This window comes from Oncorhynchus kisutch, linkage group LG14 (assembly GCF_002021735.2).
Source record: "Oncorhynchus kisutch isolate 150728-3 linkage group LG14, Okis_V2, whole genome shotgun sequence".
Classification (NCBI taxonomy): Eukaryota; Metazoa; Chordata; class Actinopteri; order Salmoniformes; family Salmonidae; genus Oncorhynchus; species Oncorhynchus kisutch.
The window spans coordinates 61,953,023-61,980,833 of NC_034187.2; the positions used below are offsets into that span (position 1 = coordinate 61,953,023).

At 40.6% G+C, this 27,811-nt stretch overlaps 1 protein-coding gene across 2 annotated transcripts in view; it reads left to right on the plus strand.

Annotated features, from left to right (window-relative positions):
- The window catches only part of LOC109903114 (KH domain-containing, RNA-binding, signal transduction-associated protein 3), a 202,300-nt gene that overhangs the window by 153,407 nt on the left and 21,082 nt on the right, over window positions 1-27,811 (plus strand). For both annotated transcript variants that reach the window (XM_031788710.1, XM_020499737.2), the window contains exon 7: window positions 24,777-24,859. In XM_031788710.1, coding sequence (XP_031644570.1) covers window positions 24,777-24,859 — 83 coding nt within the window. The remainder of the gene's footprint in view (window positions 1-24,776; window positions 24,860-27,811) is intronic.

A 27,811-nucleotide genomic window follows, 5' to 3' on the forward strand; every position in this document is an offset into this window, starting at 1 on the left:
GATTTGGTACGATATGATGTGTGTGTGCGTGTGTGTGTATGTGTGGTGAGGTGAGCCATAGGGTAGACTAAGCATCTACCACTATCAAATTAGGGGGGGCAATTTGTTTTTGTCCCCCCACTTTTTATCTGAAGTCCTCATCATCCACTGATTAACTTGTCATGTGGCAGGTGAACATGTATTGAGCTAGTTATATGTCAATATTTATCTTTAGAAATTAGCTATTACATTCAAAGCCAAGTGATATAACACAGGTTTGGATTTCAAAGCCGTCTCAAAAGCGAATGGTTTTGATTGTTTGGAATTTGAAGGACGAGAGCTACTCGCTTCTCTCATTCTGACCAGTGCATCTGGATTGCGGTTCTTTTTATGAAAGTACACCATGACCCTGTTAATGTAAAAATTACCAAATGCACTCACTGTTTAAAGCAGAACTACCAAAAATATTTTGCATAGTGAATCTGCCAATCGAAAGCCCCAATCAGCAGTTAAATGTGCAATAAGCAAGATGTGAGATGTGTCCACTCAGGTAACCGACACAGCTCTGCCAGTAAAACACAATTTCCTACAGAGCGTTTGGTAACAATGACCCAGCAAATTACTTTGGTTAATAAAGCCTTTGATTTATCATTGCGAAAGCCATTTTACAAACATCTGAATGCTGAAGGTGGCACGTAGATGTAGCCTACCAGTATTAGATCAAGGATAGGGTAGACCTACCTCTCGTTGGTGCGAGCAGCTGCGTCTCCCACACTCTGCACACAGTTGTTATGACAATGTCATATGCAGTTACATGCATAAAATTTGATAGGCTGAGGGAGAGGACGAATCGATTCTAGGTATTTTCTGAATGGACCGATGCCCTCATATCTAAAACATTTGAACCATTATTTATATACCTACTATTTATGCATGAGAATACTTGGTAACAGATTTCCCAAATTAAAATCACTTAGAAAAAAGGAAAAAATGAAATGTACAGTTGAAGTCTGAAGTTTACATACACTTAGGTTGGAGTCATTAAAACTACTTTTTCAACCACTCCACAAATGTCTTGTTATCAAACTATAGTTTTGGCAAGTCGGTTAGAACATCTACTTTGTGCATGACACAAGTAATTTTTCCAACAATTGTTTACAGACAGATTATTTCACTTATAATTCACTCTATCACAATTACAGTGGTTCAGAAGTTTATATACACTAAGTTGACTGTGCCTTTAAACAGCTTGGAAAATTCCAGAATATTATGTCATGTCTTTAGAAGCTTCTGATAGGCTAATTGACATCATTTGACTCAATAGGAGGTGTACCTGTGGATGTATTTCAAGAACTACCTTCAAACTCAGTGCCTCTTTGCTTAACATTCAAAAATATATATATTTCACCTTTATTTAACCAGGTAAGTTAGTTGAGAACAAGTTCTCATTTACATCTGCGACCTGGCCAAGATAAAGCAAAGCAGTGCGACACAAACAACAACACAGAGTTACACGTGGAATAAACAAACATACAGTCAAAAATACAGGATAGGATAAGTAGGATAAGGGAGGTAAAGCAATACATAGGCCAGAGTGGTGAAATAATTACAATATAGCAATTAAACACTGGAGTGATAGATGTGCAGAAGATGAGTGTGCAAGCAGAGATAATGGGGTGGAAAGGAGTAAAATAAATAACAGTATGGGGGATGAGGTAGTTGGATGGGCTATTTACAGATGGGCTATGTACAGGTGCAGTGATCTGTGAGCTGCTCTGACAGCTGGTGCTTAAAGTTAGGGATGGAGATATGAGTCTCCAGCTTCAGACATCATGGGAAAATCAGAAGAAATCAGCCAAGACTTCAGAAAAATAAATGTAGACCTCCACAAGTCTGGTTCATCCTTGGGAGCAATTTCCAAATGCCTGAAGGTACCATCTTCATCTGTACAAACAATAATACGCAAGTATGAGACCACGCAGCCATCATACTGCTCAGGAAGGAGACGCGTTCTGTCTCCTAGAGATGAACATACTTTGGTGTGAAGAGTGCAAATCAATTCCAGAACAACAGCAAAGAAACAGGTACAAAAGAATCTATATCCACAGTAAAACGAGTCCTATATCGACATAACCTGAAAGGCCACTCAGCAAGGTAGAAGCCACTGCTCCAAAACCGCCATAAAAAAGCTAGACTATGGTTTGCAACTGCACATTGGGACAAAGATCATACTTTTTGGAGAAATGTCCTCTGGTCTGATGAAACAAAAATATAACTGTTTGGCCATAATGACCATCATTATGTTTGGATGAAAAAGGGGGAGGCTTGCAAACCGAAGAACACCATCCCAAGCGTGAAGCACGGGGTGGCAGAATCATGTTGTGGGGGTGCTTTTCTGAAGGAGGGGCTGGTGCACTTCACAAAATAGATGGCATCGTGAGGTAGGAAAGTTATGTGGATATATTGAAGCAACATCTCAAGACATTAGTCAGAAAGTTAAAGCTTGGTCACAAATGGGTCTTCTAAATGGACAATGACCCCAAGCATACTTACAAAGTTGTGGCAAAATGGCTTAAGGACAACAAAGTCAAGGTATTGGAGTGGCCATCACAAAGCCCTGACCTCAAACCTATAGAACATTTGTGGGCAGAACTGAAAAAGCGTGTGCGAGCAAGGAGGCCTACAAACCTGACTCAGTTACACCAGCTCTGTCAGGAGGAATTGTGGAATCCCACTAATTGTGGGAAGCTTGTGGAAGGCTACCCAAAACGTTTAACCCAAGTTAACAATTTAAAGGCAATGCTATCAAATACTAATTGATTGTATGTAAACTTCTGACCCACTGGGAATGTGATGAAAGAAATAAAAATGGAAAGAAATCATTCTCTCTACTATTATTCTGACATTTCACATTCTTAAAATAAAGTGGTGATCCTAACTGACCGGGCATTTTTACGAGGATTAAATGTCAGGAATTGTGAAAAACTGAATTTAAATGTATTTGGCTAAGGTGTATGTAAACTTCTGACTTCAATTGTATATTTCTTTTACTAAGAAAATAAAGGCACACATTTTTCCCCGTGGGTCACCTATTGGGGAAACCTGACGTACTGTATGGAGCATTCTGGAGTTACAACGTTTTTGTTTTGGTGATTCAATTACTTTCAGAATTCAGTGGCTTTACTATGCTGAATCATTCCCTCTATCTTATATCAGTGATTTGATAAGAACAGCAAGTAGTGATATCAGATTATTGGGGAATCTAATTAGTATAAAACTAAATTATAAATGATATTATTTGCCTTGCAGTCTGAGGCTGATTACTCAATAAAGTAATTGCATCGAAATCTCATTCCATATATTGCATATGCCACACACATACACACGCACCTACACAAACATACTCGTGCACGCACACACACCCACGCTCACAAGGCCATCAGGAACCTGTTCCCGACCTGCCTGTCAGCCCATTGGAAAGGAATTAACAGTAATACGATTGTGATTATTCTGCCTGCTACCAATTTCTTACCATTCACCAGGAATCAGAAACACTTGTCATTTCAATTTGGACTGATAACGAGAAAGGTGTAGATGAAGAATGTGAGGAGACGGACAGTGAAGGGTCTATGTGGTGTAAGGAGACGTTGGAGTGAAGGGAGAGACAGAGACAGAGAGTGGAGAGCTTTCTTGTTAAACCGTAGTGACAGTGAAGACATTCCCAGGGTTGATGCCTGGTGACGGAAATACAGCTACAAGCTCATATCTCATACTGTCTTCATGAGTTATCGTTTATTTCCTGTCCATAATCTATGGTGCAGGCCTCAGTCACATCACAGGCCTCGAACTCAAACACATGAGTTCCATCTGAGAGCAGATAGTATCTGCATTCCTATGGGTCCACAAAATGGCGCACTACATTTGGGATAGGGGCTATTTGGGACATTAGTAGTGTCTCATGTTAAGCAGAAGAACACATTCAGAGCCTTCAGGAAGTATTCACACCCCTTGACTTTTTCCACATGTTGTTGTGTTACAGCCTGAATTTAAAATGGATTAATGTCACATTCTGATCTTTATTTCCTTTGTTTAGTATGGTCAGGGCGTGAGTTGGGTGGGCAGTCTATGTTTGTTTTTCTATCATTTGGGTATTTCTATGTTTCGGCCTAGTATGGTTCTCAATCAGAGGCAGGTGTCATTAGTTGTCTCTGATTGAGAATCATACTTAGGTAGCCTGGGTTTCACTGTGTGTTTGTGGGTGATTGTTCCTGTCTTTGTGTTTTGCACCAGATGGGACTGTTTTAGGTTTTCTCACATTTGTTGTTTTTGTTAGTTATCTCATGTGTAGTTTCTTTATAAATTAAAAGAATATGAATAACCACCACGCTGCGCTTTGGTCCACCTCTCCTTCAGATGAAGAAAACCATGACAATTAAATTGAGATTGTGTGTCATTCATCTACACACGATACCCCACAATGTCAAAGTGGAGTTATGTTTTTAGAAATGTTTACAAATAAATAAGTAAAAAGGTATTCGAGTCAATCAGTATTCAACCCTTTTGTTATTGCAAGCTTAAATAAGTTCAGGAATAAAAATGTGCTTATCAAGTCACATAATAAGTTGCATGGACTCACTCTGTGTGCAATAATATTGTTTAACATGATTTTAAAATGACTACTCTATCTCTGTACCTCACACATAGAATTATCTGTAAGGTTCCTCAGTCGAGCAGTGAATTTCAAGCACAGATTCAACCACAAAGACACTAGCGGTGCATGGGTAAAATCACTGGGGAAGCCAAGACAGGAGAAAAAAGCTATTTTACAACCTATGTGTTTTTGTAATTGCGTTGTTTGCTCTATAACCTGTTAGTTCATATGCCTTGACACCGTGATACAGTATATAGGTCTAAGGCCAAGACAATAAGAAGACTAAATTCAACCACACTTTTGTCTCATCACAAAACCGGAGAGCAACATCTGTCCGGTGGAATCCACAAAGCATATAGCCTGTAACAAACTGACCTACAGCATGATCAAGCAAGTTCATATTTCCAACCTTTTTGAACTAACTAAACAACTACTGATTTAGAACACCTGAGCGTTATCGCAAGTTGCGAAGAAAACAGGAGCTTTCTCCACTATTCCAGCACCATTTCAACATTTCATAATTAAATCACCGATTGCTTAGCCTAAAACAGTGACAACTAAAAGATTCCAAAAACAATTTAGTCAAATCAAAATAAGCTAAATATTATGTGGCTGTCCATGGTCCTGATTTAGGTTTATGAGTGTGTGTGTGCGTGTGTGTGTGTGTTGCACAATGCAAGTGGGTTAGTTTTGTAAATAAGTAGAAACAACATGTTGAAATGCCAATGCCATCCTCCTCTCTTTCATGTTGCCCTTACGGTCTATGACTCTGCCATACAGTACACGCTTTTAGTTTTAGTTGTCCTAGCTATACCTGGCTATAGTCCTTGCTCACTAGCCTAACTTTCTTTCATTGGCAATGATGAGCCAGCTAGTTAACATTAGTCTACTACATCTAGCTACATATTGAACTCTCATCCTCTCAGGCCAGGGGCACAATGTATGAATTAATGGTTGGATCAGAATCACCGTTCATCATTGGCCAGTATGAAGAATTACGTAAAACCAAAAGTCCCTATCTCCAACCATGGCTAATTCTAGCTAGCCACCGGAAGACAACAACACAACGAGATGCAACAAGTCAAGTTTTTTCTGTCAATAATGTTTGGCTATTGGTGTGAAGTCAAATCAAAAACATACAGAGACAGAGGGGCACTGTTTTGCTCACTCGGATGCTGACTCCGACTCCGGTGAGATACATTCAGCATCTTGCGAATTGAAGGAACATTTTGAAACACAGAGAGACGCACAGAGAGACAAAAGATACATTTTTGGGGGGAGAAGCCTGCCTTCTCTTGGCATCCAAGAATACACTCCACTGCACAAAAACCAGGGAGGTTTTCCAATGGTTCGAAAAGAAGGGCACATATTAAAAACAGCAGACGTTGAATGTCCCTGTAAGCATCAAATTGTATTTGTCACTTGCTTCGGTAAACAGCAGATGTAGACTAGCAGTGAAACGTTTACTTACGGGCCCTTTCCAGCAATGACATTTTTTAAAAGAGAAATAGTAGAAAGAAAAAAATATATAATAATAACACAAGGAATAAATACACAACGGTAACTTGGCTATATACATAAGGCACCAGTTTCAAGTCGATGTGCAGGGGTACGAGGTAGATGAGGTAGATCTGTACATATAGGTTATGATAAAGTGACTAGGCAACGGGGTAGATAATAACAGTAACAGCATGTGATGAGTCAAAAGAGATTAGTGCAAAAATGTCAATGAGGATATTCCAGGTAGCTATTGGTTTACTATTTAACTAACTATTTAACAGTCTTATGGCTTGGGGATAGAAGCTGTTAAAGGTCCTGTTGGTTCCAGACTTGGTTCATTGGTATCGCTTGCCATGCGCTATCAGAGAGAACACTCTATGACTTGGGTGACTGGAGTCTTTGACATTTTTGGGTCCTTCCTCTGACGCCGCCTGGTTTAGAGTTCCTGTATGGCAGGGAGCTCGGCCCTAGTGATGTACTGGGCCATATGCACTACACTCTGTAGCACCTTGCTGTCGGATGTCAAACAGTTACCATACCAAGCAGTGATCAGCCAGTCAAGATGCTCTCAATGGTGAAGCTGTCTGAGGGCCCAAGCCAAATCTTTTCAGGTTACCGAGGGGGAAGAGGTGTTGCCGTGCCATCGAGGAACTTGAAGCTCTCGACCTGTTCCACAATACACCCAGTCACTACAAAGATACAGGCGTCCTTCCTAACTCAGTTGCTGTAGATGAAGGAAACTGTCCAGGATTTTACCATGAGGCCAATCATAACTTTAAAATAGATACCGAGTTGAATTGCTTTCATAAGAGATAACATTTATGTTAGTATTACTCCACAGTACTAACATAAATGACGGAGTGAAAAGAAGGAAGCCTTTTCAGAATGAAAAATATTCCAAAACATGCATCCTTTTTGCAACAAGGCACTTAAGTAACACTTAAAAATTAACTTTCTGTCTGGAATACAAAGCTTTATGTTTGGGGCAAATCCAACACAACACATCACTTCATATTTTCAAGCATGGTGGTGGCCGCATCATGTATGGGTATGCTTGTCATCGGCAAGGACTAGAGAGTTTTTTAGGATAAGAATCCTAGAGGAAAACATGGTTCAATCTTCTTTCCAACAGACACTAGGAGAGAAGTTCACCTTTCAGCAGGACAATTACCTAAAACACATGGCCAAATATACACTGGAGTTGCTTACCAAGATGACATTGAATGTTCCTGAGTGGCCTAGATACAGTTTTCACGTAAAAATTGTGCTTAATTTGAGTCAAATCCTGCCGGAACAGAATCCGGCACATCTCCGTTTTGGATTGTTTAGTTCCGGAACCTATTTGGCCGGATCCGGTGCCTCTCAATGGCATGACAAATAATTGTCACTATTTGCAATGTAAAAATTCTAATAAAAGCGATCAAAGTTAATTTGAGTTGTCACTGCGTTAATTCTCCAGCCCCGCCCCCCGTATCTCTCACATAACTAAAATTAGATTTGCTCACTATGATCTCTTCCCTTCTCTCTGCTCTGACAGACATGAGCCTGCAACTCGCATCTCTCCAGCACTGCACTTTATCATTTATTTCTTTATAGAGGCACGCAAAGGGTTCTGGAGGAGCTGCGGCATGCCTGATGAATCGAAATAAATTTGCCAAAGTTATATAGTTACTGCTGTCTGTTCAGAAAGAAAGGACATCATTCAGAATAACCTACTACACCATGAGAAAGGCAAAAATTTAGCCACCGAGTATAAATAGTTTATTTTAGACTAGCTGTGGAGTATAGCTCAATAACAAGGCATAGCCTACACTCTGGAACGCGCAGCAAATATGTCCGTAAACAACCACCATCCAAACAAAACGTGCCTTTCGCAATATTTCAATTAGTTTATAATCTCGGGAAAACACATGATGGAAAGCAAATGGCTCCTGCTGAAAAGAGAAGACTCTAATCTGTCAGCTGTAGGCTACCAAAATATTTGATCAACTTCTCTTCCAAATATTGTTTTACAAAGTAAAACAAGAGAGAGAGAGATAGAGAGGCTTTTGGCATGACCGCATATTCCATCACCAGCATGTGAGCTGCGCATCATTGGGTGAGTCAGTGAAACTGAAAAGCATTTTAAGGACTATAATTTACTCCTCATATTGTACCATAAAATATGTCTCCACACACCTAGGCATAGGCTATTGATGGATTCAAGACAAGGTCGTTTTCATTGAACTCAGATTCTCAGTTTGTCTGTGTCAAAGTAGCCTGTCATTTCAATCATTTGTGAGTTATTATGGTGCTTTCAAGACAACTGGGAACTTGGACAAAAAAAGAGGTTGAATCATGACGTCAGTGATGTTCAGGTCAGAAAGTCGGAGTTCTGGAACGAGGCCAGAGTTCCCCACTTGGAATTCCATGTTGGATGACCGTCCAAAACAAATCTTCCCAGTCGGAGCTTGTTTTTTCCCGATTTCCCAGTTGTCTTGAATGCGTCATAAAAAAAAAAGATTATGCCAGAGTCTCCAGTCATGTGAAATGATGTAGAATTGCAAGAAATGCGTTAATAAAAGGCCCAAAATTTCCCGGACCAACCTCCACACATTTTTTTTCTCATGTGTGCAACTTCTGTAAGTGCCTCTACACTACTGCTCTATGCCCCTACGCAAATGTGATGATATGCATGCATTGCTTTATTTCAAATGTCATTTTTCTCATGCTTTCCAGTGTTGTGCCGGGGGGGCAAGGCTATTTTCTTGCCTGCTTGGGACTGCAAGGCCTGGCACACCTCTGGATAATTTTGGTACTGCAAGATAGAAAATGTTCTAATGTTTAAGAAAATAAATATAATAATATAATATAATACAAATATTATCACACAATAACACAAAAACATCATAGAAAGTTAAGTTTGTTAACAAGCATTAAATAGGAAATTCAAATTTAAATCTTTGCATAAAAATATATAAAATTACAATAAATCAAAAATAAAAAGACAATAAATAACATAAACAAATTGGAAATCTGCAACAGCTCGACTGAATATTTAGTCCACTTTTTATGGAAAGTTTTCCAGGTGATACTGTCGCCTGGAACTCAAGCCTAACCTCATCCTGACAGGCAGCGCAGACATAATCCTCCAATGATGGGATGGTTTTCATACAGGACTGGTGGACCCATCGTGGGCAGTGGTCACAATCAATCTGAAATTTATGATGAAAAATGTTCATATATTTAAAACATTAAATACATTTTCTTGAATTACAATTATTTCATTATCAGACAAAGGGGATAATACTACCTCTAGAAATATTACTGCTTATACAAATTCATACTCGTAAAAATATGCCTTTAGAAGTGAACAAGCAATTACCCAGTTAGTGTCTTCCTCATTATTATCCTCATCCCCACAGAAGTGGCACAGTTGGCTCAAGTCATCCAGCAAAACATAATGTCAAGTAGTCTATACATCTTTACTTGTATTTTTCTGAGCAAACAGGGAACAGGGAATAAGGGAATAGTATAGGTTTCTTGTAACCAAATGTTTAAATGCATGTGTTTTAGTGGCCATCTATTCAGAAGTTGGATCAAACATCACCTTGAAAGATCCATATAAATGTTGTTGTTTTTTAAATCTACAATTATATTAAATTAGAAATGGAACATACCAGTGTTTTGGAGGAGAGTGACTGCTATTTCTTCTCTCATGATGTTAACATCTTTGTCCTTATTTGAAAAGACAATCGACTCCTCCTTCAGAACACATTCAGCAAACTGGGGAAATAATGTGATGGGCATTTCAGTTTCCCCAACAAAATGATGTTACACATTATAATCGCAACTATACAATGATACAGCTATAATATAATTTGACAGTTCTGTTTTGCCTTTTCGTCAGTATACTTTCAGTAGGTTAATTGTGCATTACTTGTACTCTCATACTTACTTTCAAGGCAAAGACCCCACAAGAAGTAACATCTTGTTGGCATGGGTGAGGAAGGGTACCACACACTCATCTGGAGATATTACACCCCTTCTCTCTCAGGAATTTTTTATTTATTTTATTTTATTTAACCAGGTAGGCAAGTTGAGAACAAGTTCTCATTTACAATTGCGACCTGGCCAAGATAAAGCAAAGCAGTTCGACAGATAAAACGACACAGAGTTACACATGGAGTAAAAACAAACATACAGTCAATAATGCAGTATAAACAAGTCTATATACAATGTGAGCAAATGAGGTGAGAAGGGAGGTAAAGGCAAAAAAGGCCATGATGGCAAAGTAAATACAATATAGCAAGTAAAATACTGGAATGGTAGTTTTGCAATGGAAGAATGTGCAAAGTAGAAATAAAAAATAATGGGGCTTTGGTGATAAAACGGATTGCACTGTAATAGACTGCATCCAATATGTTGAGTAGGGTATTGGAGGCTATTTGGTAAATGACATCGCCAAAGTCGAGGATTGGTAGGATGGTCAGTTTTACAAGGGTATGTTTGGCAGCATGAGTGAAGGATGCTTTGTTGCGAAATAGGAAGCCAATTCTAGATTTAACTTTGGATTGGAGATGTTTGATATGGGTCTGGAAGGAGAGTTTACGGTCTAACCAGACACCTAAGTATTTGTAGTTGTCCACGTATTCTAAGTCAGAGCCGTCCAGAGTAGTGATGTTGGACAGGCGGGTAGGTGCAGGTAGCGATCGGTTGAAGAGCATGCATTTAGTTTTACTTGTATTTAAGAGCAATTGGAGGCCACGGAAGGAGAGTTGTATGGCATTGAAGCTTGCCTGGAGGGTTGTTAACACAGTGTCCAAAGAAGGGCCGGAAGTATACAGAATGGTGTCGTCTGCGTAGAGGTGGATCAGGGACTCACCAGCAGCAAGAGCGACCTCATTGATGTATACAGAGAAGAGAGTCGGTCCAAGAATTGAACCCTGTGGCACCCCCATAGAGACTGCCAGAGGTCCGGACAGCAGACCCTCCGATTTGACACACTGAACTCTATCAGAGAAGTAGTTGGTGAACCAGGCGAGGCAATCATTTGAGAAACCAAGGCTGTCGGGTCTGCCGATGAGGATATGGTGATTGACAGAGTCGAAAGCCTTGGCCAGATCAATGAATACGGCTGCACAGTACTGTTTCTTATCGATGGCGGTTAAGATATCGTTTAGGACCTTGAGCGTGGCTGAGGTGCACCAGCTCTGAAACCAGATTGCATAGCAGAGAAGGTATGGTGAGATTCGAAATGGTCGGTAATCTGTTTGTTGACTTGGCTTTCGAAGACCTTAGAAAGGCACGGTAGGATAGATATAGGTCTGTAGCAGTTTGGGTCAAGAGTGTCCCCCCCTTTGAAGAGGGGGATGACCGCAGCTGCTTTCCAATCTTTGGGAATCTCAGACGACACGAAAGAGAGGTTGAACAGGCTAGTAATAGGGGTGGCAACAATTTCGGCAGATAATTTTAGAAAGAAAGGGTCCAGATTGTCTAGCCCGGCTGATTTGTAGGGGTCCAGATTTTGCAGCTCTTTCAGAACATCAGCTGAATGGATTTGGGAGAAGGAGAAATGGGGAAGGCTTGGGCGAGTTGCTGTTGGGGGTGCAGTGCTGTTGTCCGGGGTAGGAGTAGCCAGGTGGAAAGCATGGCCAGCCGTAGAAAAATGCTTATTGAAATTCTCAATTATGGTGGATTTATCAGTGGTGACAGTGTTTCCTATCTTCAGTGCAGTGGGCAGCTGGGAGGAGGTGTTCTTATTCTCCATGGACTTTACAGTGTCCCAGAACTTTTTTGAGTTAGTGTTGCAGGAAGCAAATTTCTGCTTGAAAAAGCTAGCCTTGGCTTTTCTAACTGCCTGTGTATAATGGTTTCTAGCTTCCCTGAACAGCTGCATATCACGGGGGCTGTTCGATGCTAATGCAGAACGCCATAGGATGTTTTTGTGTTGGTTAAGGGCAGTCAGGTCTGGGGAGAACCAAGGGCTATATCTGTTCCTGGTTCTAAATTTCTTGAATGGGGTATGTTTATTTAAGATGGTTAGGAAGGCATTTAAAAAAAATATCCAGGCATCCTCTACTGACGGGATGAGATCAATATCCTTCCAGGATACCCCGGCCAGGTCGATTAGAAAGGCCTGCTCGCAGAAGTGTTTCAGGGAGCGTTTTACAGTGATGAGTGGAGGTCGTTTGACCGCTGACCCATTACGGATGCAGGCAATGAGGCAGTGATCGCTGAGATCTTGGTTGAAGACAGCAGAGGTGTATTTAGAGGGGAAGTTGGTTAGGATGATATCTATGAGGGTGCCCGTGTTTAAGGCTTTGGGGAGGTACCTGGTAGGTTCATTGATAATTTGTGTGAGATTGAGGGCATCAAGTTTAGATTGTAGGATGGCTGGGGTGTTAAGCATGTTCCAGTTTAGGTCGCCTAGCAGCACGAACTCTGAAGATAGATGGGGGGCAATCAGGTCACATATGGTGTCCAGAGCACAGCTGGGGGCAGAGGGTGGTCTATAGCAGGCGGCAACGGTGAGAGACTTGTTTTTAGAGAGGTGCATTTTTAAAAGTAGAAGTTCAAATTGTTTGGGTACAGACCTGGATAGTAGGACAGAACTCTGCAGGCTATCTTTGCAGTAGATTGCAACACCGCCCCCTTTGGCAGTTCTATCTTGTCTGAAAATGTTGTAGTTTGGAATTAAAATGTCTGAATTTTTGGTGGTCTTCCTAAGCCAGGATTCAGACACAGCTAGAACATCCGGGTTGGCAGAGTGTGCTAAAGCAGTGAATAGAACAAACTTAGGGAGGAGGCTTCTAATGTTAACATGCATGAAACCAAGGCTATTACGGTTACAGAAGTCGTCAAAAGAGAGCGCCTGGGGAATAGGAGTGGAGCTAGGCACTGCAGGGCCTGGATTCACCTCTACATCGCCAGAGGAACATAGGAGGAGTAGAATAAGGGTACGGCTAAAAGCTATGAGAATTGGTCGTCTAGAACGTCTGGAACATAGAGTAAAAGGAGGTTTCTGGGGGCGATACAATAGCATCAAGGTATAATGTACAGACAAATGTATGGTAGGATGTGAATACATTGGAGGTAAACCTAGGTATTGAGTGATGAAGAGAGAGATATTGTCTCTAGAAACATCGTTGAAACCAGGAGATGTCATTGCATGTGATGCATAGGATGGAGGTCTGTTGTTAGCCACCTCCTGCGTTCCGTCAGTAGATCAGTGGGGTTCCGTGTGGTAGAGGGGATCAATCCAAATCACACAACAACAACAAAAATAAAAACAATAGATATAGTTATAGAGGCCCAAGAAGAAAACATAACAACAATAATAAAAATTTAAAAAAATTGTCCGATTGTCTATTCAGATAGCAGCCGGTAAGACAGCTAATGGTTAGCAGGCCGCAGATGGGCGTTCAGGCAACGTCGCGACGGAGGAGCCAGCCGAATAACTCCTTCGGGTAGATAACGTCGGCAGTCCAGTTGTGAAGGCCCGGTGGGGCTCCGCGAAGGCAGCAAAACGGGTCCGGATAGGTGACCGCAGCCCAGGTGTGATTGATGGAACTCAGGAGTGATTGACGGAGCTTGCTAGCTCCGGAACAACTGATGTTTGCTCCGGAATCGACGAAGGCCGACAGTCACACGGATAGCAGCTAGCTAGCTGTGAGATCCGGGCATGAACGTCCAGAGAGCAGTCGAAATCCAGGGACATGGAGAGAAAAATTGGTCCGGTATGTTCCGTTCCGAGCCGCGCTGCGCCGTACAGAACTGCCGATAGATTTTCGAGCTAAAGGATAGCTGATGACCACAAACCGTGGTTAGCTGAATACCAACGATTTGCCAGTAAAGGAGCTAACCAGCTTCTGAACTAGCTTCTGGATTAGCTTCTGGCTAGTTTCAGGCTAGCTTCTTGGAGTTTCTGGCTAGCTTCTTGGAGGATTACAGATCTGAGGTAAATAATACTTTTTTATAAATATACATTGGTGAGGCGGGTTGCAGGAGAGTGTTTTGAAGATGAGTTGATGGAAAATAAAAATAAAATGTATGTGAAAAAGTTGTAAATATATATATATACAGGACACGACAAGACGAGGACAAAAGACGTCTGAACTGCTATGCCACCTTGGAGCCTACCTCAGAATGATCTGAACATATATGTTAATACAAGTACAGCCTTTTGAAACACTTTATTGATTACAATAGAGAGATTACTAACAGTATAGCATTTCAAAGACTTTATTATTCCATTGTAAAAAAAATATTAAAGACAACAGGCCTTGCAGTCCCAAGATAGAAGAGGGGGAGAATTTCAGCAGGCAAGAGAATAGCCTTGCCCGAAATCCCCCCCCCCCCCCCTTTCTAATTTACTTAACTTTGTGGCTACAGTCAAATCATTTCTGTGGCACACACTACTGGTCAACGTGAGCTACCAAAATGATTCAGAAGTGTGCCAGGCCTTGCAGTCCCAAGATAGAAGGGGGGGGGGGGATTTTGGTATGCAAGTAATAAACATTTCAGAACAACTACTAGTCGAATAAGATGGCGAATTTTGGCAAAGAGATTTATTTATAGACTAATACACTTGAAACAAATAACCAAACCGAAAAATGCAGACATTACTAGTGCCTCCCCGAGATCAAACCGACATGAAAAATAAAATGAAACGCAGCCTAACGTGAACAGAAATCTCAACTAGCAAGCAAGTCGCAGCAATGAAGAATTGAGTGCATGCGAGTTCAAGCATGTTGCAGCGATGAAGAATTGAGTACGTACGAGTTCACGCAAAGGGGGGGGGGAGCTTTTCGGCACAACACCGGTACCTTAGAGCTCCCCAGGTCACCTTCTCGCACTCAATTTTTCTTCCGGCACCTCCCGATTTACAAATTAAGCACTGCTTAAATCGGCTTGAAAATATATGGCAAGACTTGAAAATGGCTATTTAGCAATGACCAATAACAAACTTGAAGATTTTTTTGTAAGAATAATGGACAAATATTGTACAATCCATGTTTGCAAAGCTCTTAGAGACACCCTGAAAGTTAATACTAACTTGTATTTACTTAGGGGGTTGAATACTTATTTATTTAAAAGTAATACACATTTTCTTCCACAGTCAAGGGGTATGAATATTTTCTGAAGGCACTATACAACTCACAGCATGGCTAAAAAACACATCTGGTAAAATTCATCCCATATTAAAGAACAACATGATCCCTTTGGTGATGAGGAGCAGCGCAGTGTGTGTGTGTGTGTGTGTGTGTGTGTGTGTGTGTGTGTGTGTGTGTGTGTGTGTGTGAGCTACACGCTTCCTGCTGACACCGTAAAGAGAAGACAGGTGTTAAATTGTAGCTGACAACAGTCTAATGCTCCTGAATGCGGTATAATGTGTATATCTACAAGTTACATACAATACAAACATACAGTGCATTTGGATTCGAACCCCTTGACTTTTTCCACATTTTGTTACGTTACACCCTTATTCTAAAATGGATTAAATATTTTATTTTCACATAATACCCCATAATGACAAAGTGAAAAAAGTTTTTTAGAAATTTTTGCAAATATATAAAACATATAGAAACAGAAATACTTAATTTACATACAGTAAGTAGTCAGACCCTTTGCTATGAGACTCAAAATTGAGCTTAGTTGCGTCTTGTTTCCATTGATCATCCTAGAGATGTTTCTACAACTTGATTGGAGTCCACCTGTGGTAAAATCTATTGATTGAACATGATTTGGAAAGGCACACACCTGTCTATATAAGGTCCCACAGTTGACAGTGCATGTCAGAGAAATATCCAAGCCGTGAAGTCGAAGGAATTGTCCATAGAGCTCCGAGACAGGATTGTGTCGATGCACCGATCTGGGGCAGGGTACCAAAATATGTCAGCAGCATTGAAGGTCCCCAAGAACACAGTGGCCTCCATCACTCTTAAATGGAAGAAGTTTGGAACCACCAAGACTCTTCGTAGAGCGGCTGCTCTGCCAAACTGAGCAGGGGGAGAAGGGCCTTGGTCAGGGAGGTGAACAAGAACCCAATGGTCAATCTAACAGAGGTCCAGAGTTCCTCTGTGGAGATGGAAGGACCTTCCAAAAGGACAACCATCTCTTCAGCGCTCCACCAATCAGGCCTTCATGGCAGAGTGGCCAGATGGAAGCAACTCCTCAGTAAATGGCAAGGGACAGCCTAAAGACTCTCAGACCATGAGAAACAAGATTCTCTGGTCTGATGAAACCAAGATTGAACTCTTTGGCCTGAATGCCAAGCATCACGTCTGGAGGAAACCTGACACCGTCCCTACGGTGAAGCATGGTGGTGGCAGCATCATCCTGTGGGGATTTTTTTTCTGCGGCAGGGACTGAGAGACTAGTCGGGATCGAGAGAAAGATGAATGGAGCAAAGTCCAAAGAGGTCCTTGAAGAAAACCTGCTCCAGAGTGCTCAGGACTTTTGGGGCGAAGGTTCACCTTCCAACAGGACAACGACCCTAAGAACACAGCCAAGGCTTCGGGACAAGTCTCTGAATGTCCTTGAGTGACCCAGCCAGAGCCCGGACTTGAACCCGATCAAACATTTCTGGAGAGACCTGAAAAAAGCGACACTCCCCATCCAACCTGACAGAGCTTGAGAGGATCTGCAGAGAAGAATGGGAGAAACTCCCCAAATACAGGTGTACCAAGCTTGTAGTGTCATACCCAAGAATACTCCGCTGTAATCGCTGCTAAAGGTGCTTCAACAAAATACTCAGTATTTTTTATACATTTGAAAATAATGTCATTATAATGTATTGGGCACACTTCCTTACACGGTACACCAAAAACAGATTTCAAATGTAGACATTTCTGCTAAGAAACAGATGGCTGTGCTATAATGACCATGAGAAAAACTTGTTCATACAGATGTAGGATCTTAATTTGAGCCAGTTTGCTACACTATGAAAATAATCCTGCAGCAACAATACATAGAATTATTATGTGGATTATAATTCATAGACATTTTTCTTAAGGGAAAATAATAACTTCATAGGTCTTTTTTAAACCTCAAATGCACGGCACGGCACATTTTACATTTCCTGCAACAGGATGATCAACTTAAGATCCTTCATCTGTACTGTATAATTTAACAATGACATGTACTTTATTTGTGTGTAAATATAGGTTAAAAACAGCATATGAATACCATTTGAAATGACAATGATGATGATGGTTGTATAATGTCTAACTCACATAGAGATGCTATGGCGGTGTGAAACTCCAAACCTTCCTTTTGTATTTCAGCAGCATCCCTCTGTATCTGTTCCTCTGATCCACCGGGTATATTGTAGAGCACAGTAAAGCATCTGTGATACTGTTGTTGAAACATGCAGTGCCAGAGCCTCTGTTAGTCTCTATGGCCTCTGAGGGCAGCCCTTATCTTTTAACAACACGCATCTCATGCTCTCCTCTGGCATACAAATGAAAGACTCACTTAGGAGCTGTCTCTTTCCTCCCTCTGTCTCTCTCTCTGTCTCTCTCTGTGTCTCTCTCTGTGTCTCTCTCTTTCCTCCCTCTGTCTCTCTCTCTCTGCTCTATTAGCTTTTTCCCATCTGCTCTCTCTCTCTCTCTCTCTCTGTTCTCTTTGCCCTCTCTTTCTTTCTCTCTCTCTCTCTCTCTCTCTTTCCTCTCTCTTCTGCTCCCTTTCTCTTTCTCGTCTGCCTGCTCCCCTCTCTCCATCCATCCCTTTCTGACATGCTAATCCTGTTTAAACTTGGAAATGTAGCCATATTGTATAAGTGCTGTGTGTGTGTGTGTCCTGATTTATCCCTCCAAACCATTTCATTCACACTGCTAGTTACTGAGCTGTGCTATCAGTGCTTTGCGAGAGGCGAAACAAAGGCATTACCTATCGCAGTCAAGTTTCTGATTGAAAAGTTGTTAGAATTTCCCAAAGGCTCATCTTTCTAAAGAAAAGTCTAGCTAACATAATAAAAGCAATTGAAAGATGGCGTCGACATACGTGGCAGCTCTGCTGCTAGCTCCTAAGCAACTTTGCTTATACTGTATTTTAGGCAGTGCCACTCCGACATTGCTCGTCCTAACATTTATATATGAATTAATTCCATTATTTTACTGTTAGATTTGTGTGCGTTGTTGTGAATTGTTAGATACTGCTGCACTGTTGGAGCTAGGACCACAACCATTTCGCTACACCCGCAATGACATCTGCTAAATATATGCGTGTGATCAATAGAATTAGATTTTATTTTATTTGAAAATATGTTGTTAACCTGCAAACAGAATTAGTAAAACAGTCATGTTCTGGGTTAAGTTCTCCCCTAACTCACTTAGAGTGGAGCTGGTAAGTTAAACGACAATAACATGACATTGTTAGGCTCTAATGTGGATTTAAAGTGGCACTGAACATCACACAGTAATAACACTGAAATGAGGAAAGGCAGCAGCACCCTGATCAAGTCAACAGCGATGGGTCTGAGAGAGGAATTACATCTCCATTACATGGTAAGGGACAGTAGCCTTCAAATACATTTATGGTTGACAATCTATCCGCTCTGAGTGCTTCCATTTGACTTCTTCCATGGTTATGTTAAAGAGAAGATAATGGCTTTTTTTTTATCCCTGTGGGAAATCTTGTTTGCAGCACAGTGCATATACACTGAGTGTAAAAAACATTAAGAACACCTTCCTAATATTGAGATGAGTTTTCCTTCAGAACAATTCGTCGAGGCTTCCCACGGTTGTGTCAAGTTGACTGTAGGTCCTTTGGTTGGTGGACAGTTCTTGATACACACGGGAAACTGTTGAGCATGAAAACCAAGCAGCGTTGCAGTTCTTGACACAAACCGGTGCACCTGGCACCTACTACCATGCCCAATTCAAAGGCACTTAAATCTTTTGTCTTGCCCATTCAAATCAAATCAAATCAAATTTATTTATATAGCCCTTCGTACATCAGCTGATATCTCAAAGTGCTGTACAGAAACCCAGCCTAAAACCCCAAACAGCAAGCAATGCAGGTGGAGAAGCACGGTGGCTAGGAAAAACTCCCTAGAAAGGCCAATACCTAGGAAGAAACCTAGAGAGGAACCAGGCTATGTGGGGTGGCCAGTCCTCTTCTGGCTGTGCCGGGTGGAGATTATAACAGAACATGGTCAAGATGTTCAATGTTCATAAATGACCAGCATGGTCGAATAATAATAAGGCAGAACAGTTGAAACTAGAGCAGCAGCACAGTCAGGTGGAAGTTGAAACTGGAGCAGCAGCATGGCCAGGTAGACTGGGGACAGCAAGGAGTCATCATGTCAGGTAGTCCTGGGGCATGGTCCTAGGGCTCAGGTCAGTTGAAACTGGAACAGCAGCATGGCCAGGTGGACTGGGGACAGCAAGGAGTCATCATGTCAGGTAGTCCTGGGGCATGGTCCTAGGGCTCAGGTCCTCCGAGAGAGAGAAAGAAAGAGAGAAGGAGAGAATTAGAGAACGCACACTTAGATTCACACAGGACACCGAATAGGACAGGAGAAGTACTCCAGATATAACAAACTGACCCCAGCCCCCCGACACATAAACTACTGCAGCATAAATACTGGAGGCTGAGACAGGAGGGGTCAGGAGACACTGTGGCCCCATCCGAGGACACCCCCGGACAGGGCCAAACAGGAAGGATATAACCCCACCCACTTTGCCAAAGCACAGCCCCCACACCACTAGAGGGATATCTTCAACCACCAACCTACCATCCTGAGACAAGGCTGAGTATAGCCCACAAAGATCTCCGCCACGGAGATCTCCGCCATTCACCCTCTGAATGGCACACACACACAATTCATGTCTCAATTGTCACAAGGCTTGAAAATCCCTCTTTAACCTGTCTCCTCCCCTTCATCGACACTGATTGAAGTGGATTTAACAAGTGACATCAGTAAGGGATCATAACTTACACCTGTACAGTAGTCACCTGGTCAGTCTATGTCATGGAAAGAGCAGGTGTTCTTAATGTTTAAGACACTCAGTGTATAAAAACACATTGTCAAGCGTAGACTTATACTGACAATAAACGCAGGTAGAAAAGGTGCTACGCGTGACAGATCAATGATTCATCTGTACACCATATACATCATAAACATAAACACACTCAGTCAAGTACAATGTCACCTGTACCAGCCTGCTGGTTTTTAACATTCAGAAGCCACTGAGACAAAATATTGCCTGGCTCTATTCTTTTTGTGCCCTGGTGCCCTATAATGTCGCACGCGAGGTGTAGCTCAAACTCCTGGTAAAGAGGCTGTCTGGGGTCCATCAGTGACCTCCTGACCGGTCTGCTTGATCCCCTGCACCTTCCTTGCAGAGCTAACTATGTTTGTTGTATATTTATCTGAGAGACGTGCTACGTTTTATGGAGAAGCCAGAGCGTGGCTTTGTAGTACAGCCTTCTGTTCTATAGAACGATATTGTCTCATTACACTCATAACCAGCTATTAGATTATAACCAAGGCCATGATACTATCAACTACATGGGGTCAGGACATATGATTAGTCTTGTAATGCTGAGAGGATGTCTTTAAAAATGGATCTATACAACAGAGTAGAACATGAGAAATCACCAGCATTGACCTTATTATTGTGTCTGACAGAGAAAGTGATGATTCCATAATGTTATTCATTATGTGAATATACTGCAAATGCTAGTCATTAATTAAGCATGTTGCACAGTATTTGTTTTCTCAATGTTGTTACAGCTGACTAATCAAACAATATATGGACAATAACTTTGCTGTGTCGTTCATCATGCAGGCATATATTTCAGATACAAATAATAGTTGTATAGATTCGTGAACTGGATTAGTGAATCCAATTGCTGTGGAGATTTCCAACTGTTTTATTATTTATTGACAACTTGAAAATGAGTTATATTTCTGGGTTGACTGTCTCCTCTGCTAGACCCCAAAAAATATATTTTCTCTCCTCCGATCTAGGATCATCTCCCTCTGGCTTTTCATACTCAACTGAGCCTAATTTATTTGATAAGTGAGGCTCACTATGCATACTTGATCAGCCACAGATACATGGTTTTACTTTTTACTATTTTGCTGAGATTTTTAATATTAATAGACGTGCCATCAGAAAGTATTCACACCCCATGGCTATTCCCACATTTAGTTGTGTTACAGCCTGAATTTAAAATGGATTAAATAGAGATATTTTGTCTAGGGCCTACACACAATAATGTAAAAGTGGAATTATGTTTTTTTTTACATTTCTACAAATGAATAAAAAATGAAAGCTGAAATGTCTTAACTCAGTAAGTATTCTACCCCTTTGTTATGGCAAGCCTAAATAAGTGCAGGAGTAACCGTTTGATGAACAAGTCATATAATAAGTTGCCTGGACTCACTCTGTGTGCAATAATAGTGTTTAACATGATTTATGAATGTCTACCTCATCTCTGTACCCCACACATACAATTATCTGTAAGGTCCCTCAGTCGAATTTCAAACACAGGTGCAACCACAAAGACCAGGGAGGTTTTCCAATGCCTCTCACAAAGAAGGGCACCCATTGGTAGATGGGTAAAGAAAACATAAAAATCAGACATTGAATATCCGTTGGTGGTGAATGGTGAAGTGATTAATTACACTTTGGATGATGTATCAATACACCCAGTCACTGCAAAGATAAAGGCGTCCTTCCTAGCTCAGTTGCCAGAGAGGAAGGAAACCGCTCAGGAATTTCACAATGAAGCCAACACAGTTACAGAGTTTAATGGCTGTGATAGGAGAAAACTGAGGATGGATCAACAACACAACATCGTAGTTACACCACAATATTAACCTGATTGACAAAGTGTAAATAAGGAAGCCTGTATAGAATAAATATATTCCAAAACATGCATCCTGTTGGCAACAAGGTATTAAAGTAATACTGCAAAAATGTGGTCAAGCAATTTACTTTTTGTCCTGAGTACAAAGTGTTATGTTTGGGGCAAATGCAATGCAACACATTACTGAGTACCACTCTCCATATTTTCAAGCATAGTGGTGGCAGCATCATGTTATAGGTATGCAGGTATGCAGAACAAATGAATATGATGGTAAACCCCAGGGAGTTCTTTCAGAACAGGGCTGAATGCTTCAGGAAACAGTGCTTTGACATTTGAAGAGTACGTCAGCTAGCAGGGCATTGTTGTCCTTTTATAACAGGTGACGATCAGCAGAAATAAGGGAGTACTAACTAACTCTCATAGAAGTAGATGTGAGTTTCTCTTTCAAACAATCCCCTGGCCTTGTACACAGCAAATAGCTAACATTTGCCAAAGCACGCTAGCTACTGATAGTGCAACCCTAGTAACAGTACAGATGAAGATGAAAAATGATCAGGTCTACTGTATATCTTACTGTAGAAATTATTGTTGAAAACTAGTCTAGGTTGGAACTGTTGCTGTTAAAATACAATTGTTATTCTGAACTGGAATAAACGGATTGGAGCAAGATGCTTTTTGAGGCAAACACATAACACGTTAAAAAAATCTCTCTAAGCAATTGTATTAGTTTAAAATTATATACAGTAATTTCCATTTTTTCATACAATATAGCTCAGTATTTTAATGAATTATACAAATTTAATAAAATACAAATAAACAATAAATATTTGTCTCTCTGAAATGAAACCATCAAGTGACAGATTTTGTAAAAAAAAATTGTCATTGAACAACCTCATGCCACGATTAGATAATGAAAAAAAAAATATCTTTCATAATTTCTTTAAACAATAAAATATAATTTACAAACATTTCTAAAAATGGATATATAGCAATTTGGAATGAAACTCTTCAAATATGATTCATATGATATATTATATAAAGTACCAGTCAGAAGTTTGGACACAGCTACTCATTCAAGGGTTTTTCTTTATTTGTACTATTTTACTATTTATGCCAAGATTGTGCAAAGCTGTCATCAAGACAAAGGGTGGCTACTTTGAAGAATCACAAATATAAAATATATTTAGATTTGTTTAACACTTTTTTGGTTACTACATGATTCCATATGTGTTATTTCATAGTTGTGTTGTCTTCACTATTATTCTACAATGTAGAAAATAGTACAAAATAAAGAAAAACCCTTTTAATGAGTAGGCACTGTATGTCCAAACTTTTGACTGGTACTATAGGTATTTAGCATATTGACGTGACAGCCAAACATTGTATCATGACCTTACAGTCCATAATACATAATCCACCAACAAAGTGGAATGACAGTTGAAAGTTGATGATCAGATTTACACACCATGATCTAACATGGTAATATTAATGTTGTTCCCTGAGGCCAGGGAACTCTATTTGTAACAGTGTGCCTCCCAATTGGCACCCTATATAGTGCACTACTTTGGAAGGAATAGGGCGCCACTTGGGATACATACAGATTTACACAACCACAGCACCAGCCCAACTTTGATGAACTTTATTTTCCCCCGTCATACACAGTTAGTTCGTTAGCTTCCTCAGGATTAAAGATAAAAGAGTGGATCCAAATGGTGGCGTCTGGCAGAAGCATGTTTCTAATCAGGCATTAGAGGCCTTCATAATAACACGGAGATGAGTATGTTGTCTCTCTCTCTCACTGTAATTCTCACAGTTTGTGCATGCAAATCACCCAGATGGAATTAGTGGTGGAGTGTTGGGGGTGAGGGGGATGAGGGATGTGTCACGAGGGGTCGACATCTTTGTGGAACATAATTCCCATTTATCCTAAATTAGGACGGGTGCGGCTCTGCGCCCCTTTGATGTTCCACTAGGCAGGGGGTTAGGGGACTGGGGGGAGTGGGGGCTGGGGAAGAGGGGGAGGAGTGGGGAGGAGAGGGGATATTGCTGGAGCTCAGGCAGATGTTTCAAGCTCCTCTTCAGAGATGGTGATGAAATGGACTCGGGGCATGAGGAGATACATCTGGCTGTTGGACACACACACACGCACTCACACATGCACGCACACACACAGTACCAGTCAAAATTGGTTTAACACTTTTTTTGGTTACTACATGATTCCATATGTGTTATTTTATAGTTTGTTTGTCTTCACTATTATTCTACAATGTAGAAAATAGTACAAATAAAGAAAAGCCCTGGTACTGTATGTGGCGCAATGGTACACAACCTATTCATCTAATATACTCCCAATCGAGAAATAATGTGTGCATTTAAGATCAGTATATATTTTCGAGGTCAGAGTAGTTGGAAGACAGTAGACATGTGTGAGATGGTGTCTTCAGATACATGACAGTTAACGAATGCATAAAATAAACATTTACACATTAAAATCGTTAGATTTTCTGAATGCATTTTGGAGCATCTGTGCTTATCTTTAAGTGATTACAGCAGCATCCAATTGTCGCGGATGATCAGTTGGGGAACAAGTCACATTTAGGGATCAGAAGAATTGCTTTTGACGCACTTCCAGGAATTAACAGAGGTGTAGAAAAAAGGGTTGATGAATAGTATAGTTCTAAAGGAGACAACTATAGATAGAAACAAACTATGTTATGACCAACTGACATGGATGGACTTAGTGACCTGGACTGACCAGTCCCATGGCAGAGCGCAGAAAAAAACGTTGTGGTGATGTTTCTAAATGTTCTTTATGCATTTTATCCTCTCTTTCTATCTCCAGGAATATGATGATGGATACGGGACAGCTTACGATGACCAGGGTTATGACTCCTACGACAACAGTTACAGCAATCAAGGACAGAAGTAAGAGTTCATTTCCTGTTTCACACGTGTCCTTATCCTCACCCCTGTTTTAGCAAGACAATACTGTAGTGTCTATTATTGGTGTTTATTAGTTAAATAGGGGGGAAACGGATTCTTGAGTGGGCAAATCAAGTGGACCCTATTAGGATTTTGTCTGAATCAAAAATACATGAAGGTTGTCCGAGATTGTCGGCAGGATGTTGCATCAATGCTTTACATCAGATTAGCATGTTAGCATGCTATTTCTCCATTAGCAGCATGTGAACAAGAGGTCTTCGTGAATCTACCCGAACCCGGTAACCCGAGGTCCGACCCGATCTGTGGGAAAATATGTGAAATACCAACCAGATCTCAAATTATATTTGAAGAGTTAGTTCCTAAACAACAGAAACACACATTTCCATTTTATTATCTTACATTATTGTCAGGGGGTCCCATTTCCTCAAACCAAATGTGTCACTATCATTTTGTGACAAAATGACATATTCACTTCATGAATACCAGCCACTGTGCACTTCACTTCAGGTGAAATAAGCTATAGGCCTACTTGTTATGGGAGAGGAGGAGGACACAGTGGATAATGATAGCCTAGGCTGTATAAAGTGCAAGAAATATATAAACAGGGAAATTGTCTGTAATCGCCTCATTTATGCACATTGTGGATACAGGGGGGAAAAGGTTGCCCATAATATCAAGATCTGAGCTACTTAATTTAATGGTTTAATTGATTCAATTTACTTCTTTATTCTGTAGGCTTGAATGAAATCTGCATTTCATTTAGAAAACTAAATATTAGGCTATAAAACTGATAGAGACATACCCCAAGCTGTAATCGCAGCAAAAGGTGGCGCTACAAAGTATTGTATCAACATTGGATCATTCAGAGATCCTCACTGAACTTCTGGAGAGAGTTTGCTGCACTGAAAGTAAAGGGGCTGAATAATTTTGCACGCCCAATTTTTCAGTTTTTGATTTGTTAAAAAAGTTTGAAATATCCAATAAATGTCGTTCCACTTCATGATTGTGTCCCACTTGTTGTTGATTCTTCACAAAAAAATACAGTTTTATATCTTTATCTTTGAAGCCTGAAATGTGGCAAAAGGTCGCAAAGTTCAAGGGGGCCGAATACTTTCGCAAGGCACTGTAATTATGAAAATACTAAGCTGTAGACCACAGATGAATTGTTTTTAGATACAACGAAAATGCACGTTAAAGTTCAGCAGACAAGTATGTCGATAATGCTCCATTTTGGGCAATCAAGCAAAATCTTTTTTCTTTCAGATCCATTGGGTCAGATACAGACCTGACCCAATTTGAATCCGATTCACTCTCAACTCTGACATGTTTTGGTCCAAATCGGATCAAATAAAAAACAGTATATATTTTTTAACGTCTGGAGCCTGTCAGGGTCGGGTAGGAATTTCACATATCCAATTCGGATCGGATCTCAATTTCGGGACCCGAGAAGACCTTTAATGTGAACCATGTCAGATTAGCATGTTAGCACGCTAGTTATTCATTAGCCTGTGTAGCGAGAGTGAGACATACAGGTGTGAATGGTGACAGTAGCTGGTTAACAATCAGAAACATGAAATGGACTCGTGGCATGAGGAGACACACACACACACACACACACACACACACACACACACAGAGCTGCGTGGAGCAGTGGTGCATCCACTTTTCTCCTATGTTCACAATTGAGAAATAATGTCATTTCAGTACAGTAAATATTTTCGGTTTTCGAATCGTTTGAAAGACCGTGGAAATATCTATGTGTGGGGTGGTGTCTTCAGATCCATTACTGTTACCTTATGCATAAAATAAAAATTTCTGCATGAAATAGTTAGATTTGTAAGGACAGACTAATACATACATGTGTGTTGGAGCATCTGTGCTATCTTTAATTGATTACAGCATCATCCAGCTGTCGGTAATGATCGGTTGGTGGAAAAGTCACATTTAGGGATCAGAAGAATTGCTTTTGACATACGTTCAAAAATGAGCGGCGATAAAACAATATTTAATAGAAAAAAACTGGTTCATGAATATTTGAGTTCTGAAGGAGAAAGAGACAGTTCTGAATTATAAATAGATAAACATCCACTATGTCATGAGGAACTGAAATGGAATGACCTCTAATAGATTGAACTCTAATGGAACATACGGAGGGGCGATCAGAGAGGCCAGGCATGCATAGGGCATGTCTTAGTGCCAACATAGAAGACAGCGTTTGGGGGCTCAGAATGAAATTGAGGGAAACAAACTACTGTATCTTCTCATTCTGATGTCCTGTCAAAAGCATTTTAACCATAATGCCATAGCTTGACTAATACTAGTGGATCCCTTGTGATAATATTTTTTTTGCCTAAAATCTTTGCTAGTGTGTGTGCATGTGTAGGCTAACTGCCCCTTCCCCTCCGAAGCTTAGGCTACCTACTGATGCTTCAAGCGTGATTCAGAAATTAAGAAGAGGTATTTTTTATTAGAGAAGAATGGATTACATTTTTCAATGCTAGTTAGATACTATAAATATCATTTTTCCCATTGGATTTATTAACTACTGTCACGCCCTGACCTTAGTTATCTTTGTTTTATTTATTATGTTGGTTAGGTCAGGGTGTGTCGAGGGTGATATATGTGTTTTGTCCTGTCTAGGGTTTTTGTATGTTTATGGTTTCCCAGTCTAGGTGTTTTTATGTCTATGGTTGCCTAGATTGCTTCTCAATCAGAGGCAGCTGTTTATCATTGTCTCTGATTGGGGACCATATTTAGGTAGCCATATGCCTGGGATAGTTTGTGGGTTATTGTCTATGTATAGTTGCTTGTTTCAGCACTCGTGTTATACAGCGTCACGTTCGTTTTGCTTAGTTTGTTTAAGTGTTCTTCCTTTAATAAAGAGGAATGTATTCTCATCACGCTGCGCCTTGGTCTCCTCGTTACAATGAACGT